A 19,337-nucleotide genomic window follows, 5' to 3' on the forward strand; every position below is an offset into this window, starting at 1 on the left:
TGCTCGGTATTCTTAAAAAGACACAAATTTTATCACTAATAGAAGACCGTTTTAAATGTCTCCACACAAAAACCAATTTGAATGTCCCACAAATACCAATAGATGTCAGGAAGAGTTTTAATTTGCATTGTATTTCATTAACTACGATATACACCAATAGATGTCAGGAAGAGTTATAATTTGCATTGCCGGTTTCAGTTTTTCATGAAAAGACGGATAAAACGACGTTTTTTTTTAAAATGAAACCTTGTTAGATCGACTTATCGCCCCAAAAAACCCCTACATACTCATTTTCATGAAAATCGTTGGAGCCATTTCCAAGATCGTTGATATATATATGTATACAAGAATTGCTCGTTTAAATATATAAGTGCTCGTTTAAATATATAAGATTTTCTCCAAAATGTCTCCGTTTTATACGACAATAAAATCTTACAAAAAATGGTATAGCTTTACCAGAAAAATGGTTTAGCTTTACCAGAAAAATGGTATAGCTTTACCAGAAAAATGGTTTAGCTTTACCAGAAAAATGGTATAGCTTTACCAAATGGTATGTTATTTGGATTCCTTAGGAGCGTGTGAAACCAGGTTTTACAAGCAAAAAAATGCTGTGCTACCTGCGTAATACTTGGAAAACTACAAAATCATCGGACTTTTTTCAGTTTTTCCAGTTTAATTCAAAAACTATGACCTTTTGACATAAGTTGCTACTATCATTTTGAAAGTATATTAAATTTGAAACAATTGAAACCAACCCACAGCTCCGTATGTTTAACAGTTTTTGAGATATCATGCTTGAAACATTTACATGGTTTTCAGAAATGTTAAAATTTTGAGTTTTGCTTATGTTAAACCGTTAGAGATAGAACAAAAATTTAAATGGAAAAAATTTTTCTTATAAAAAAATAAACAACTTTGAGGGGGTACATTAGGATCAAACTTTGGTGTCCATTTTCTGCAAAAATATAAAAGATGGGAAGATGAAAAATTGCATGTAGCTTTAACTAGTGAATCTTATGAAAAATTTTTGAAAAACCGAAAAAAAAGTTTTCTGTAAAATATAATTTTTAAAATTTTCGAAAACTAGTACAAATGGTGGCCGGAAGACGATGTAAATCCACTTTTTTGGTATATTATTTGGACCCCTTATGTGTTCAAAGTCATGTGTTAAAAGATAAATCAAGCAATATATGAAATTCCGTACACTTCTGTATACCACAAATAATGGAAATTATAATGGCCGGCAAAGTTTACGTGCCCAGGTCGAAAACTTTATTGGTATTTTCGCCATATTTGGCACATTGATCGAAAAACTCTCTTATAGAAGGAACTCGAATTTTATTCCGTTACTGCTCTAACGTAGATCAAATCAAATCATCCAAGATACCGTGTCAAATACTTTAATCCTTTAATCAAATTCAGAATCAAATCACAAACAGGCAATATCAATAAAATAAGTTTTAGAAAATTAATTATAGCTTTCGTTTTACCAATTCCAAAGAAAATTTATTAAAGATTATTTAAGGAAAAATAAGGCCCGGAAAAGCTTTTTATTTAACATTTATTCTCTGAAATACAGTTTTTTTTTTCAAACATTAAATTAACATGGATTTACATTTAAAATTTCATGCTTACATTTAGAGGTATAATAATTGAGATAACACGGCCCTGTAAAACTCTTGAATCGCTTCAAATTTTATTCCCCAAAAGAATTCTTTGGAAAAGTTGAATACAATTATTACAATGGTCGTGTACTCACACTGAATATATTGGTGAAGTAAAACACAGATATTCCAAAAATCATTAATAATTTTTGGAAACCCATCAAAAGTTGGATGAATAATTAATTATACATATAAACATGTATACACTTCGCAACACTTTTTTTTTGTTGGAATACACAGTATTTGCAGGCATGTGACTTTGTCGTCCTTTTGAGCTCTAACAGGGTTCATTTTTAAGGTAAACTTAAGTGATTTAAGTGAATTTAAAGACGTACTATTTCAATATATTCTAAGTGTTGTTAAGGCAATCGAAAATAAAAGATTTTCGTTATCAAAGTATAATATCTCCGAAAATATACAAATATACAAAATACGAAAAAAAGGAATAATTTAAAGAACGTAATTCTCTAGAAAAATGATTTCTACAAAATGATATAAATTTACTACTTAATTTTGTACGATTTTCGCTTACAAATCTTATATTTAGAGGAAAAAAATCATGATTATAAAACGAGCATCAACTTATAGGGAGGAAATAGGGCTTTCTATCGAGTATAACAGCTTTCGTAAATAGTGCGTGGCACTTGAATTTATTATTACCATGACATCACTTCGAATCTATTTATTGGAAAGGCATATCTTCAAGTTCACTTCTATACCATCAAATGAGACCCGGTAAAGTTTAAAAGAACCAAGAATAACCATATTACATGCTTGCAAATATTTTGTATTTTTCAGGAAGACAAAAATGTCGTGTTTTTACTTTTTTTCGAAGTGTATTATTAAACATTTATATTCTTAAAAAAGCAGGGGCCAAAATTAAACCCTTTGTTTATATTTGTAGTTCAATCCATGAAATTTTTTCAAAAATGTATAAAATTTATTTATTAAAAAAAATTGATTTCTTATTATAGAGGCCCTACTATTTTGTCTCCTTTCAACTAGGCCATAATATACGGAACGTGATAAAGTAAAAATACAAAAAAAAAATTTTAATACAATAACAATATTTTAAAGCTCATTTTCTTTTTTATATAACAACAAATGACAAAAGGGCGGAAAATTATTTATTTTCTAGTTTTTTTTTCGTCAAGTACTAAATAACGTAATACAAATCAAATTTTAATTTATTTACAAATATTTTGTAAAAATCCTAAATATTAAATTTACGTTATTTAATAATATTTCATAAGTCTCATAAACGTTCAATACATTTGTTCCTATTCAAAGTTTGTACAAAAAATAACTGCGTAAAATATACCTCGGCTAATCCCACTCAAAATTTTTTTAGGAAAAAGAGTAAGAACTTGATAAAATGTAGGTTGTATATTATCAGAAAAAGCAAGTGAGATAAAAAATATAACAACGAAAAGGAAAAAGGATATATATTTTTTCCCCTAATGACTGGAAAAAACTTGAAAAAATATTTTTATTAGTAAAATTAAATAATGTTGGGAAAAAATGTGGTTTCAAATAATTTAATGAATTTTATTCCAACATTCAATATTAAAACTTTTAAGTCTAATTTAAATATTTATAATTGTAAGAGATAGAAACAGGGTCGGTTCTAGGTGGGATCGAGTAGTGACTTCGCGCCAAGCGCCATCATAAAAAGGCACATAAAACGTGACGAATGCTAGATACCATTCAATTAAAGCGCCGATCTTAAGAGCTTAATTACGAATAATTCACTGTATATTGTGCGCTGTACAAGAAAAAGCTGATAGTCAAACCCTTGAAGTTCAACCCCTAGTGAAGTTCTTTATTCAAACACTAACGGAAAATTCTGCGCATGAATAACTTCCTAGAAAGCTAAACGTTAGCCAAGTTGTTTCTAATAAACTTACTTACAATATTTGTTCAAACAAGGAATACGAATACTGAACGTCTAAAAAGACGACTGAAAAAAATATTCACAAGGTGGCAAAATAAATCGGGCGCATTGATATTTGCCACCAACGCAAACCATTTTTAAAATTTTTAAAAACCCCTAGCCAATTAATCTAATATAAAAATTCCCATTAATTTTTTTTTATAGTCTTAAGTTTTTCTTGAACTCTTGATAAATACAAGAGATAATTTTTAATATTTTTTTTAAACATAGGCACTACGAAATTTTTTATTTTTCGAATCAAAACTACAAAAAAATGACAATTTCGTTATTCATAAATTTTTTATTAGAAACTAAATAAAACTAAATTAATACCACGCAATCAGTACTGAGAATCAATACTTCCAATCAAATTATTTTGACCTTGATTTGAGTTGAAGTAAAGATTTTTTGTTTCAAAAATATTCTTTTGTCCCCAAATAATTCTAAATTTTTCCTATAAATAATATTCACAGCACATATAAATTTTATTTGTAATTATGTTTAAACCTATGGGTTTGTTTACATGCAACGATATTCGTCAGTAAGTTTAGTACGGTTTAGTATGTTTTTTGAGCAATAATGTTTGTGTAGCGAAAATAATATTTTTATCTTGAAAAAAGTTTAAAATTCAACGAACAAGAACATCACAATCTTAAGTGAGACAATCGTTTACCACGTGAATATCAAAAATATCTGATCAGCTCAATTTAAACATGCCACGAAAAACCCACTTGATTAACTTAATATGTTTATATATTGTTAACATATTCCAGAAATATCGTTTTGATGCGCGCAGAAACTTGAGATAGATGGTGTTGAATGCTATCTGATTCACGCCATGTAGGAGCAACCTCTAAAATCATGCAGAATGTGTTAACTTTACTTCTCAAAAGATTTCGAAAAATTTTCCACAACTCACTTTATTCCGAATACGTTAATTAAGCGAGTCACTTAGGTTTATTGTTGGCTAAGCGTTTGTAATTTGTATTTACTAAAAGTTCATACAAAGTTATTCTGGCTTCTTTTATCAGAAACAAGTTAAAAATATTAACAAATTGAGTCCCATTATGCCCTGAATCTACAAGGTTAGCGTTTCAAGCCAGTCCAATAAGCTAATATTGAGCATTTAAAATCTGGTATAAGTAATTTAATTAATAAATCGAAATGATAACGTGTACTTATACCAAATTTTAAAGTGTAATGCACAGGCTGACTGCATTAGCTTGAAACACTGATCTCGTATATTCCGGGCTTAAAAAATGATCATGCCCACTGCTTTCGTTAATTACGATAGTCTGATTGATGGATTTCTTTCTAAGATAAACCTAGCAATAAAAAACATTATTTTCATTTAATAAACATTTACGTGAGGTTGTGCGCTTGAAAAGATTAAAATGATGACAATCCATCGTCTCATAGTACAAAAATCATTATACAAAAATACAGAGAGTAGATCAGAAGACTCAAAAAATGATTTCGAGGGTTAAATTTCAGTAACACTAAAGCAAGTAGAGAAGGAATGTAGCAAATTTTCTTGATTGCACTGAAAAATGGATATCAAAATTTTATTCCATAACTGGATTAAATAGTGCCAAAAGTGAAAGAAATAGGGTGTGTAGTAGTGATTATAGAGTGGTGAAGTGATGCTCTCGCCCCAGGTTCAGTTGCAATGAGGATCTTAAAACACAATGAATATTTTTTATTTTTAAATTTTATAAATATTTGATAAATTTTTTATATGTTTCATTTACAATTAAGGCGTCGATCTGTATTAACACTAAGACGCTAATAAGCGCATTGTATGTAGGAATAAGTTAATTGCATATTGAAATACGCGGCGTCACAATAAAATCTCACACCACCCTTGAAACTTCAAAGGATCGCCCCTGTCTAATAGATAATAATTATATAATAAATCTTTTAATTTAGGTTCTATTTGAAGAGGGTACCGAGACAATAAAACGTCTTTGTTGAATTTTTGAACGATTTGCGTACAGTAAGCGATCATTAAAATCGGTACAAAATTACAGTTAATTATCCAAACAAGAAAAAAATTACTAGTGTTGCACAAAAAATTTAAAATAATCGTTGCATGTAAACAATCAGTATGATTCCTAAAATAGGAACTCCTTTAAAATTAGAGTATATTTTAAATAAGATTTTCTGCATGGATTGAAAACCTTATTTAGAAATAACAAAAAAATACATCAAAAACGGCAAACATCAACATATTTTGGATGTAATAAGGTTTGTATTAATTTGCGTTTAATTGATTAAGAGTAAGTTTGTTTGTAAACTTTGTGAAATATACTTCTGTATTAAAAGCTATAAAAAAGCTTTTCTATAAACTAAAATAATCCATTTTTGTGTTCTTTCAAGCGATATAATTAATCACGAACAAATATTCTAAACTTTCGAGGTGATGTCTTCATCTAAGCGTAATATTTTTCATAATTTTCGCTCGCAATCAATTATGTATGTGGCAACTTTAAAATATAACCTCCAGAAACATATGATGTGTATCTTAGAATATCATTACACTAACAGGCATAAAAACATGAAAGATAAATATATCGAAAACAAAATCAAGTCTAAACGGTGATAGAGCGTTTGATTTTTTAATATAGAATTCGTCTAAAATTGATTTACAGACTAATTAAAATTGACTTTGATAAGGTCTACATTTATGCTTAGATCTGTTTACAAAACCGATCAGAAGTTGCATAATGCCTTCGTGATAGTGTGCTTTAAATAATGACTTTAATATTCATAGTCCAAATTACGAAAGTGATTACTGATTTCTGATTTTCTGCAAATACGACGCATTTTCAAAGTCCGAAAAAATTATTTTAGTTTTGACCATGAATAAGATACAAAATATTTATATCAATTTACCAAAATAAAAGCCTGAGCACGAGCTGCCAATATGAAAATTCTTCTATAAATTCCATGCTATTAGTCAATTTGGAAAAAGAACTTGAATGACGATGAATTTAGTTGTGCAAATTCAAGTCTTGGTGTTCGTTATACATGGTAAGTCTTACCCAATAAAATAATGAACATGGCAAAGTCAAAATCGGAATGTAAGTATAACTGTTTGCACGAAGCAAGAGAAATCATATTTTTATTCGAAAGTATGCATTTTTTGTTTTTGAGTATTGCATGTTGGTATGAGTTTGAATAAGCTATAAACAATATGTCTTTATTAATATAAGGAATACGGTTTGTATATCTACATCCCAGACCGCAAGTCAAATACGACTTGTAATTCTTACAAAGTCTTATCATTACCGTATCCAGTATACAATTTTGAATTAATTTAAATTCCAAGTAATGTAAATGAATTTTTCAGACCTCCGTACAAGTGTTTGCATTGCCACCCAAGCTCACCCTATTTCCAAAAATGAAAATTATTGATTAAAACTATCCAAATTTTTGCGAAACTAAGCAAAAAATCTGCACGAAGTAATCTAAAAATACTACCAATTGCTTCAATGATTTTTAATATGGTCGTCTATGTGAGTGAGTTCGACTTTCACGTTGCGATATTATTGCAAGTAATTAACTATAGTTTTAAAAACTCTGAAATTAATTAATGAAACGAAACAAAATTTAAATATCTTTAAAAACGGACAATTTGCAGTGTTTTAAAGTTCCAGTTTGACACTTTCCCGGGGTAAGTACCAGTTATATATATATATAACCTCGTAACAGCGTACCTAAACGTACCTCATTTTTAAATCATACCAATATTTTTATTGAAATGTCATTATTGTTTTCCTGCGTTTTCACTTAACGTACATCTTCACTTAATAGAACAAATAATGTATGGAATGTAAATAACAAGTGTCTGAGACGGACATCATCATAAATCATCCAGAAATCGAAGTACGAAACTATATGAATATGAATGAATGAACCGTTAAAAAATGAATCAAATTTAAAGATATTGAATTACATTCGTATTTTAGTTTTTCTTTCTGCTACCAATTAGCGATAATCAAACCAATATATTAGACAACTAGAAACTTCCTAATTGGATGATTTTTTCCAAAAAAATTGTTTATGTAACGTGAAATATCTCAATTTAAAAGTCGAATAACTCAAAAAAACAGACATTAATTTCCTTCTTTAAAATAACATAGACTACCTTATAAAAAATTATCAGACCATTTGACCTGCTTTTTTATTAATTGCATGTAATTTCTTTACATTGCTTTTCTGTAGGGTACTTTTTGTGTATCCAAAATGTCGAATCTTTTTGCAAAATAATTTCTAAAAAATTAATTAAACTTGAGCTTTTCTTCTAAATTGCATTTTAATACTCAAACTCAAAAAATTTTTCTTTCATTGAAGTAAAGCTGCGCAAAACATTCTAGTGATAAAAATAGCATTCTTTTATCGGACCCAGACTTTTTTTTAATTGAAAATTAATACCTTTTTATTGTTAATGGTTCTTTTTACTAATTATAAGAAAATTAATAATTTACGAACTTATAAATAAATTTACATACTATACGGCGAATATGATATCGATTGTATTAAATCATATTCCGAAATACACACAAATCGAGTCCCTTTACGTTCCGCGTACGTCGATAAACAATCTAGCGAATACTCATAACCGTTAAAATCATAATTCTCAAAGGGCCATATAATTTCAATTTGATATGGTACACCTGAATCGAAAGTCACTGGTTCACTTAATTTTACTTGTAAACTAGAACTATTTGGTACGGTTGTACGTATATTTGTATCTGGAATCACTTTAGTCTTTGTACGAGAATTGGTCACTGACACAGTGAAAACTTCTAAGTAAACATTATTCGCTTCATTGTTTGAATGTGTAATCCAACGTGGGACCAGCCGAGTCGGCAATGTGAAACTTGAGACTAGAACACGTCGATTTGCTGTAACAAAAGTTTTTACTGTCGTATTCAACGAATTTATGCGTAAAATCATGGCGCCTTTTAAAATCCAACGTGTTGCTGTATAAAATGGTAATGCTACTCGGAATCGTTGTCGCTTTTCTGAATTGAAATCAAATAACATGTTATCCTTGGCCGTTACTGGGTCGTTTATTTTGTTTATATGTTGAAGAACATAAATTTCGGTATCGCTTAGAATTTTCGATAACACAGCATGGTTCAAATATTCTACAGGGAGGGTCATAAAACGTAATTTCGACATAGCACCAGCCTCTTGTAAGACAGCTCTGCGATTTTTTTGTGTAATTTGAATATCACGATATTTACATTCATCTTCACTCCATTCAATAGCTGCACAAATTAAATCCCATTCTGAGACATTCATTGTATTTTGATCCAAAATTGTAGTTAGAGTTTGGGCACCCACATGGTAGTCACAATTTAATACTTCAGGTGTATACTTTTTTAACATATCAATACACGTATTTTGAATCGTATGTTCGTCGAATAAATTCGCTAGCTCATATGAAATTAATACAGTTGCCGCGCTTAAATTATTTATAATAAATTCAGAACACTGTTGCTGCAAAACATGAAGGAAATATTTTTTGGCAGCATATAATAAACACCATGCATTGTCAATAGACTCAATTTTGACAACGTCTGTGTAAATAAATCCTAATAATTGTTTGAATTCATTAATACCCATATCTGTTATGGGTATAGTATCTTTATGTGCCATTGGTCCATATAACATGACTTCAAATACAGGACTGCTTGTTGCTAAAACTAATCGATGCGCGTCTATAATGGTGCCGTCAATAATAAATGAACAGTCACTCCATTCTGCGGTTTCATATAGTCGTAAGAAACGATTGCGTAAATTGGATGGTTCTAATGCATTCCGACTTGTTTGAAAAAATGGGGTTTTAGGCTTCTCCATCTAAAACAAAAAAAAAAATTTTTGAAATAGCTCTTGAAGATTATTTTTTATTTTGTAAATATAGAATGTCCGGCTTGAAATGCCTAAAATTGAAACATTTATAAAGAATATAACTGGGAGTTGCAACTCCGCCAACTGGCGATAATAATTCATACTAATAAACACAGAAATAAACTCGTTTCAGCCGCTCCAATTTATACTGCTAAATGGTAATACTTGTACTTAACTGGGAGTCGCAGCCCTGCCAACTGGCAATAATAATTCGTACTAATTAAAACAGGAAGTGGACCCGTTTTAAGTTCCAATTTAGACTACCTGGTTACTTACCAGTTCCCAATAGGTAATCCAACCAATTTTGTTAGTTAGGATAATAAATTAACTTAGAAAATTTTTATTTTCTAGTGCTAAAATTTGAAAAAATTATAAAATTTAAAAAAACTGAATAACAACAATTTAAATATTTTGGCATGTAGAATAAAGATATTAAGAAACCCTAAAGACTATAATCAAAGAGTATGGGGTAGAGAAGGTCGCGTATGCAAGCACGAATGCTATCTTGTATTTGTGCCCAAGTACTAAAGTACTGTCATGACAGTTTAAATCTGTATTTACATAAAATTTTATATTTTCTTTAGTATTGAATGGAATAAAATTTATAATAATTCAATTTTTCGTTATCAATTAGTTTTAGTACAATAGGTTATCACGCGCGTTTTACATTTTTATGACTGAAAACAATCACTAGAGGTGTTGAAACTCGTATAATATTTTTTAACATTGCAAGTAATGGGAGCCTTCTCCTCTATGTTATATTCTCTGACTATAATCTAATCATTTCTACATCTTTTGCTGTTGCTTTTTACATTCAATACCATTTTCCAGTTTTAACCCAATTTTTCAATTTCTTGGGTTTCAGTATCTGAAATAAATTAGATCTGTGACTGAATTGTGATACCGGTTGCATAATGCATTAAGCAAAGAGGAAACGAATGTTTTTTTTTCTTTTTAAATATTATAAATTATAATACATTTTCTTAGAGCAAGGGATCTTTCATAAACTAAGTAATGCAATTACGCCTAAACTACTGAACCGATTTAAATAAAATTTAGTGCAGAAACAGTCTAGAGCTTGAGAAAGGACATTAAAGGCCATTGCTACATATGGAAAAGGGATTGAAAGGGGTGTGATTCAAAAACTTAAAAAATTCTGCATCGATTAAGCTCAAATTTTTACACGATATACAACCGGCTACAAGTATTGTTTTTATCTACTTTTAACCTCTGAGAGATGGAAAGGTGGGGCGTGAAAATGAGGAAGAACAATAGAATATTTTCAAATATGTATACCCAATATATATTGTAGTTATTATATATAATAGTGAGAATAGATATAGATATAATTACTCAAATTTATTATATTTATTATTACCCAATGAATCAAAACTTTAGGAAATTTACTATTGAAATGAATAGATTTCAAATGAATAAATTGAATAAAAAATTCAATCGGATTTGTTGACTAGGGATAATAAGCACAATATTTCTTGGAGCACTTTGACGCAATGAATGAATAGGTTAATCAAGCCCATTGTTGTACATCATCTTTCTCTTGAGGTTTATAACAGAATATATTATTGTCATTTTCATTGTTTTCAACCTCTTTAATTTCAAATGTTTCAACTTTGAAATTAACCTATGTTTATAAACAATAATAACCAGTCATTTGCGGAGTCTTTATTGTTTTACATGACTCTATTTAAAAATGACATTATTTAAGAATAAAAATTTAATTAATAGCATTGAATTTTAATTTATTATTATTATTATTATTCTAGAATGAAATCATATGCTACTTGCTTTTAAAAACTTAATCATTGAACTGGAATTTTTCTGTAATTTAATTCAGAAACCTAATTAATTAAAACAACGTAAAATTTTATTCAAAGCCGTACAGCGACACAAGTGTTTTAATAGGAAATTCCGTTTTGCAAAATTCTATAATATAATCCGATTTCTTAATAATATTTTTTTGCTATTAGCTACCAAGAAATCGGCGAACTCAAAGGTTAGAGCATTATTGGCTTCCTGCTGGCCTGCTTTATCAATAAAATCAATGATGGAAATTCCTAAGGCTGTAAACTTTTTTTTGGAAACAAAAAAGCTTGATTTTTTAAAACATTTCGATTAAACTTTATATTAATATATCCAGATCCATATTTAAGTATATAATTTGAAATATTTTCAAATGAAATTCAAATTTTCCAAATGAAAAACTGAGAAAAAATAAATTTGGATTTTCACAGTGTAATTCCTGGAAATAGCACAGATAAAATTAACATCTATTTTTGTTTACAATTTTAATAAGCTATATTCTCGATCCGGTATCACAAATTTTTGACTGGTTTAGTTATCCAGTCAATTACGATTTCAATAATATAAGCATAATCACAAAATTATTGATAAAATAATACTTACATTAAATAAATATTAAACGTAATAATATAACAATTAATTCGAAGCACACACTGATTCACACACCTGACGCGACTTAATTGTTATTAAACAACAAATCTTTGTGAATATACAAATCCAACAAGTCCCTGAACCGAAGTTTCAAGGTCTTACTTGTGTATTTATTACATTTATAAAAATAATTATGGATGAGATAAAATTCTTTACTCGGTTAAAGAAAAAAAAACAAATTAACAAATTTTAAACGCCATTATTATTAAACTCCTATATCTTTTTATTAAAATTAACCTGTAAAGATAATAATATTTTATCTTTATTTAATCAAAGGGGTTTGTAATTTGGTTATCTTTTACGATGAAAAAAGTAAATAGTCCTAAATAGTCAATATTCAAATTTGCATTATTATCTGACATAACCTCATTTGTATTTTGACGTAATAATTCACCATAGCACATGAAAATGAATAACTTAAATATTTTTACACAAGTTGTTAAATTATTAAACACAAAAAATATTTTAGAGACGAGTACACAAGTTCGAAAATATGGTAAATTTTCTTCTAAAATTTGTATATTCCCTGTATATCTTTCTTTTTTGTATTTTCAATTGATTTAACTAATGATTTTGAATAAATTGAGAGTCTCCCAAGTTAAGTCCCAAGTTTGTAACGCTTAACGATATTGATGCTACGAACAAAATTTTGGTATAGGTGTTCATAAAATCACCTAATTAGTCCATTTCCGGGTGTCCGTCCGTCTGTGGGCACGATAACTCAAAAACAAAAAAAGATATCAAGCTGAAATTTTACAGCGTATTCAGGACGTAAAAAGTGAGGTCAAGTTCGTAAATGAGCAACATAGGTCAATTAGGTCTTGGGTGCGTAGGACCCATCTTGTAAAAACCGTTAGAGATATAACAAAAGTTAAAATGTTCCTTATCAAAAATAAAGAACTTTTGTTTGAAACATTTTTTCGTTAACATCACTGTTTACCCGTGAGGACGCAAATTAGTCGTAAATTGTATAGTATGTATTATATGGGAATATCAGTTATGTATGTGTGACATGTATGTATGTGTAATGTGACAGAGTAATCAACACTGTCTATGCATGGTATTCCAACAATTAATTCAGTCAATAGTTTGTTTTCACTTGTTTGTTTAGAGTAGACGTTAACATAGTTTGGAGTAGATGATTAGCGTGAACAGAATATTATTAAATTTTTTGAGCTTTTCTCAGATTTTATGAGGATCGATGAATGAACATAATCACAGGATTGACCAAAAAACTCACAGACCCGTGCAAACTCGACCCCATTAAAGGCATGTCCAACCCGTTAATCAGTGAATGAACGCAATCACAAGGAAAAACTTAATTTTTCCTGAAAAAACTTAAATAATATTCTGTTCACGCTAATTATCACTCCAAATTATCTTAACGTGAGACTCACGCTAAGCACACGATAGTATTCGTATATTCTTTTCGTAGTATTTTATACGTTTTTCTCAATTTTCCTATAAAAGGAAGTTAGAGAATAAGTGAATTGTTTAAAATAACTGGCACATACTGAAGAAAATTTAGGTATGAAAATTCCAAATTTGAAGTAAACCATTCGAGTAATCATGTCTTAGCACCTTTATTATAGTAAATAATTTTTTTAATTTAATCTTCCTTAATCTAAATTTTTACTTTCATTGGCGTAGAAATTTGGAAATTGACTAATATCTTAAGATTACGATTGAAACTGCTTGCATTATGAAAAGCTCGTTCTTTTTTTGTTATTTTGACAGCGATTAGTCGTAGATTTTGCTCCCTATTTATTATTTATACTTTTCTTATGTAACGGGTTTTGAAGCTGAACAAGACAATGTCTCAGAACATTTGAAAAAGAATCTTTTCTCAATCTGTATGTTATTTATAATTTAATTCATCATTTAAAAAAATTTTTAAAATGACCGTAATAACAAATTTTTCCAAACTTAGAAAAACATATTTGTGTTTTTTACAGCGGTACGAAAACGATTTTATCGTACAACCGGAATTCTTCATAGTGGAGGTGATAAATATGAAATAACGTTGGATCAACGAAAATTAAAAACACCAAATGGGAAATTATTTACTGTGGATAATGAGGCATTGGCTTTGGCTATTGCAGCAGAATGGGATGCCCAAAAAACGAATATTGTACCAAGTACAATGCATTTAACCGCTTTATGCAGCACCGTAATTGATAATCCAAATCATTTAAAAAATACTGATATTGCGGATTATGTAACGAATTATATTGAAACTGATACGGTTTTGTTTCAATCAAACGTAAGTAATATTTTCTAATTATTGGGAGTAGTATATTGTACAACAAGTGTGAAAATCATCACCAAAAGTAAGAAATGTTAGTTTCCTCTTTGGCAATCTTAAAGAAACCATTTACTAACATTGGATTGATAGACGCTATTTTAAAAATTGATAATGTGAAAATATTAATTTTTGAAGGACAGTGAAGAATTATACAAAGTACAGGTTCAAGAATGGGATCCAATAATCGAGTGGTTCAATAAACGATACCAAACACAAATTTTGAAAACACGTTTTATCGATGGGCCAGAATTTAGCGATAATGACAAAAACGTGCTACGAAAACATTTATTATCATACAACTTCTCATCGTTGATAGGTAAAATTTACACAAATATTATCTCGAACAACTGATCGATTAACAATTTGCTTCAATTGTAGGTTTTATGTTTGCTGTTGATACCCTAAAATCACCAATTTTAACATTAGCGTGTGTGGATCGATATCTGACACCCGAGCGAGCAGTACTTCTAACACGATTGGAAGAAGAATTTCAGTTAGGTCATTGGGGTCGTGTTGAATGGGCACATGATTTAAATCAACAAGAATTGCAAGCTAGATTAGCGGCGGCCATTTTATTTATTCATTTAAACTCATCTTCTTCTAAAATACTATCGAAATCAGCTGCTATGCAATGATATAGTTAATTTTATTGTCGTTATTGTATATAATAAATAAAAAAATTTTCGAATGTAAAGTGGCAGAATTTTTTTTATTAATTATAGGCCGTTAGAAATTTCTCTAATTATTGTCAGCACATATAACACGCGTTGTCATAAAATGGCACTGAAAACGCAAATAATTTTACAATATTTTTTTATTTCTAAATTTTTGGCGAACTTTTTCGCTTATTTCCTTAAAAATTAAGGCACCGATTTGTTTGGACAAGACATGAAGATGTTAATTAGCATGTTTACGAATAAGTCATTGTATATTGTGTGAAACTATGAAATCTTAAATCACTCTTACAACGTGCGTCAAGTTCAGAAAAAATCGGTTTCATCTACTGACAATACTCTTAATCGGTAGTTAAAAGGAAACTTGGAAGACATGTTAAACTGGTTAAAGCCTTAAAAGAAGCCAAGCATAGTCCTCTGATAAATTTTCTTTTGTATAGACATGCGTACGTACTTGGTTAGAGATTTAAAAAATCAATCACGATCTTTGATAAATTGTCTTTCTTTCTTACAAATGCAAAAAAATGTATGGATAATGCACGTTAAATTTTGTACTTCAGCCACAAAAACACGAGTATCAAAATTAACGAAAATTGATTTTAACAACCCTCTTATTCAACAATACAAGTGAATAAAAATAACTACAAAAACAATGATAGTCCCAGATGTTGTTCTACAACGGGAAAAACATAAATAATTACGGGTAAATTACAATGTTCTAATAAATCAAACAAAGAGAAGAGTTGATTTGAAATCGATTTAAAGAAGTTTTTCTGATGAAAAAGTACATAGCTACGATAATACTTACTTAGAATAAATTATGTAGCAAAAAGGAATAAGAATTTACTGGACAGAACTGACTATAAGGATCTTTTTTTTAAATTGCCTTTGGATTGTTGAAATCAGAAGTGATTTTTTACTCTATGATGAATTCTAGAACCTAAAATTTAAATATAACGCGCGAAATTCAAACATAGCGAGAAATATGTCAAGCTTTGACATTTGTTCGTATAGTAGCAAGTGCCATTTTTTTAACCTCATTTTTTATCAAAAATGTTTAAACAAATTAAATTTATTCAAAAATATTCGAAAAAAATTTTTAAACAACCCGAAATAACTTATTCAATATTTAATTGTATTTCAAAACGTGGATATTATACAAATAACGAAGAGACAAAAAACATCGAAACTGATTCTTCACAGAATCATACAATTTTTGAACCATATGCGTTAAGTAACACACAAAGTATAATTTTAAATCGTAAACAGGAACATTTGTACGATATATTAAATGTTGGAAGTAGGGAAGGTTTCGATATTGTAACAGAATGCCCAAAATTACGTAAACTTCCTTTAAGTGTTATAAAAGAACGAGTTAAATTTTATTCAGAAAAGGGAGTTAGTATGCAAATTTTATTGAAATATCCTTGGCTGTTAACTCTCCCGGAAGATAAAATCAAACCAAAATTAAAAGTTATTGAAACTTTACCTTTAACATTTAATGAATCCATTTGTTTTCTACGACAAAATAATATTAGACTTCTAAACAAAGTGTGTAAATCATTAGCCGCAGAATACAATGAAACAAAAATAAATCGAATGCGATTAGTCGCAGAAAAACTGCAGGTACATATCAACTAAATTAAAAGAATCATATGAAAGTCACCTCGTTCTAGAGATAGAAGATTTATCTCCTGAAAACTTTATTTTAAAAATTTACTTTTTATGAAAAAATCAAACATACAGGGCCATTTAAATTTATTATGGCTAATAGCTCATTTTGTAATTAACCACTCAAAAAATAAACAAAAGTTGCAGAGTTTGATGGGGGACATCATGTTCTGACAATAGATTGGACGTAGTCCTCCGGGTTACTCTAATACTCAATTTAGATCCTAAATGGTAAGAGATAGAATAACACTTTAAATAGGGAATATTCATGTATTTTTTTAATATTTTTAATTCATTGTTTACACCGTTATAACAAAGTAAAAAATATAAATACTGCGTAAAAATGCTGTATTTAAGTGTAAAAAAATATTTAAAATACATTCTAATTTTGAGATATTTAAACGCAGTTTTTTGGCGCTCTCTGTTGATGATGTATAAGTACGTGATCTGTCAATTGGTGACAGTTCAATGTATAATTTACACTTTAAAAAAAGGAATTTAAAATACAGAATTTACACTCGTTATTATTCAGTTTTCTAATAAAAAGCCTTAGAATAGTATAATTTAATGAAATACCATATAAAATGTAAGTAATTAATATCATATAGTATGTCAACAAATTTGAAAAGTCCGTACTATGATGTCACGTCCGTATAAAAATTTGAATTTCCATTTTAGAAATTTTTAAATGCCCTCATTGAATTTGTACTTTTATTGATTAATTTTAAGTAATTAAAAAGATATTAATTACTAAAATAATGGTTTAGTTGAAATGTCCAGTCATTAAAGTTACGGAAGAAAAATATTTGAACCAAATTTAAATTTCATGAATATTCCCTATTAGAAAATTGATCCTCATAAAAAATCTAAAATTTTCATCTGAACCATTTTTTATCGATAATTGAAGGTCGAAGGTAATCATTTTTCCGTAGTTTGCGTGTTTTCTTTCAATTAAATGCAATAATGACATATTTTTAAGTCACATTTCCTCCTAAAGCCGGCAATTTTCGAAAAAAATGGTTTAGATGAAAAATGTTCGTTTTTTTATGAGGATCAACTTTCTGATTTATTATATCAATTACCATTTAGGATCTAAATTGATTATTAGAGCAACCCAGAGAACTAGGTCCAATCTGATATCCCACATCAAATTCTGCAACTTTTGCTTTTGATTGGTTAATTACATAATGTTACCTAGTATATATTATTCTAACGAGCTACCACCAAGGTTCAATCAGTGTTAACGTTGACCTTTTTCCTTCTCGAAAATTATTTTTATTCAAAATTTTTGGTTTAAATTAGAAAAATTTATGGAGAAGGGGGAGGGTTCACTAATTTCATTTGTGTTCAGTTATTCCTATTCACTAACTACTTCTTCCCTCCAATGAGGAGCGAAACTCACTTCTAATTATTTTAGAACATATTATCTTTTAAAGTTTTTTCATCACTTAATTCGCATTGAAAATTCGCCTGTACCTAATTGGATCGACCCTTCCTAAATTTTAGAAATAGAATTTTTGTAAGCATAGAACAATAATTTTATTTTGTTTTAGTGTCCAGTCGATGAAGTTTGCTATGCAACTGCAAATTATCATTTTTTTCCAGGAATAAAAATAGAACGTTTGAATACTGTTTTAAATATACTTAAAAGTAAATAGTTGCTATTAAAAATATGTGCGCATAAATGTTAAATGTGACTTTTTTTATAGGTAAAGATGTACCCACAGAACAAATTTTAAGAGATTTTTGGATATTTAAGTATAAAAGCCAAACAGTTGCTAGACGATTAAATGCCGCTAAAGATGCAAATGTTGTAAATATTAGAACATGGATGGTTCGTTGCCAGGCTGATGCTTATGATCGGTAAGATTATAGTTTGACCAGCTTGATACCCGTCTGCTTCACTGAGATTAAAAGTAAAAAAACACAACTTTATAGCCTCCACCTTTCTTGCTCTCATTTATCCTCCTTCCATAAAACTCGAAGGGATTGTTTTACACAGCTAAAATATATGCCGCTTTTCAATTGTTTAAAGTGCTAAATAGTCATAATTCATTGAGTGTATCAGAAAATATGGTCATGAATTGTTTGACATATTTTAAATTTTCTTTAATTTATGGTTCAAAATGATGATCATAGATGGGGCAGTAAAATGTTAGATTAAATTATTATTTTTTTTATATATATCTTTATAAATTATAGCTCATGTGTTGTTCTGATGTATGAGCTATATTATTGTACAGTTTCATTCAAATCTATTCGCTAGTTTTTGCGTGAAAGCGTAACAAACAAATAAACAAACATCCTTACTTTCACATTTTCTAGGATGTTATCGAGACATCGACAAAACAAACAAGTGTTGGGAAATTTACCATCAATCACCGAATATTTATCGGATCGATTAAACTTAAACATGTTATATGCACAGGCCATCACCGAAAAACATCCAGAAATTAAACGAATGAACATAACAAAAGCGAAAAATGTGATTGATTATATATTCGCTGAGGAATATACTCATATGCATATAATTCGATCACCACGTATTCTATGTTGTAAATTAGAAACAATACAAAAACGTTTGCAGGCATTTAAAGAAATCAATTATAAACCGTCATCGTTAGTTATTTTATGTAAGAGTCAAGTACAATTTGATAAATATTTTAAAATTGTTTTAAAAAAATTGGGAAAAGAAA

General features: G+C 29.0%; 3 protein-coding genes across 3 annotated transcripts; 2 read left to right on the forward strand and 1 right to left on the reverse strand.

Annotated features, from left to right (window-relative positions):
• Positions 1–8,092: 8,092 nt before the first annotated feature.
• On the reverse strand, positions 8,093–12,180 carry LOC123305698 (BTB/POZ domain-containing protein 2-like). Its single transcript, XM_044887487.1, has 2 exons — positions 11,944–12,180; positions 8,093–9,468 (listed from the first exon to the last, which is right to left on the reverse strand). The coding sequence occupies exon 2, from the start codon at positions 9,466–9,468 to the stop codon at positions 8,104–8,106; it is 1,365 nt and encodes a 454-aa protein (XP_044743422.1). The 5' UTR covers positions 11,944–12,180; the 3' UTR covers positions 8,093–8,103.
• Positions 12,181–12,349: 169 nt separating this feature from the next.
• On the forward strand, positions 12,350–14,957 carry LOC123305706 (ATP synthase mitochondrial F1 complex assembly factor 2). Its single transcript, XM_044887500.1, has 4 exons — positions 12,350–12,487; positions 13,947–14,254; positions 14,432–14,612; positions 14,675–14,957. The coding sequence occupies exons 1-4, from the start codon at positions 12,394–12,396 to the stop codon at positions 14,929–14,931; spliced, it is 840 nt and encodes a 279-aa protein (XP_044743435.1). The 5' UTR covers positions 12,350–12,393; the 3' UTR covers positions 14,932–14,957.
• A 1,066-nt stretch (positions 14,958–16,023) lies between these two features.
• On the forward strand, positions 16,024–19,297 carry LOC123305707 (transcription termination factor, mitochondrial; the record flags this gene model as incomplete). Its single annotated transcript, XM_044887501.1, has 4 exons — positions 16,024–16,596; positions 18,195–18,291; positions 18,351–18,504; positions 18,967–19,297. Coding segments are annotated over exons 1-4 (1,155 nt in total), but the record flags the coding sequence as incomplete, so codon positions are not given.
• Positions 19,298–19,337: the final 40 nt, after the last annotated feature.

Source organism: Chrysoperla carnea, chromosome 1 (genome assembly GCF_905475395.1).
Source record: "Chrysoperla carnea chromosome 1, inChrCarn1.1, whole genome shotgun sequence".
NCBI lineage: Eukaryota > Metazoa > Arthropoda > Insecta > Neuroptera > Chrysopidae > Chrysoperla > Chrysoperla carnea.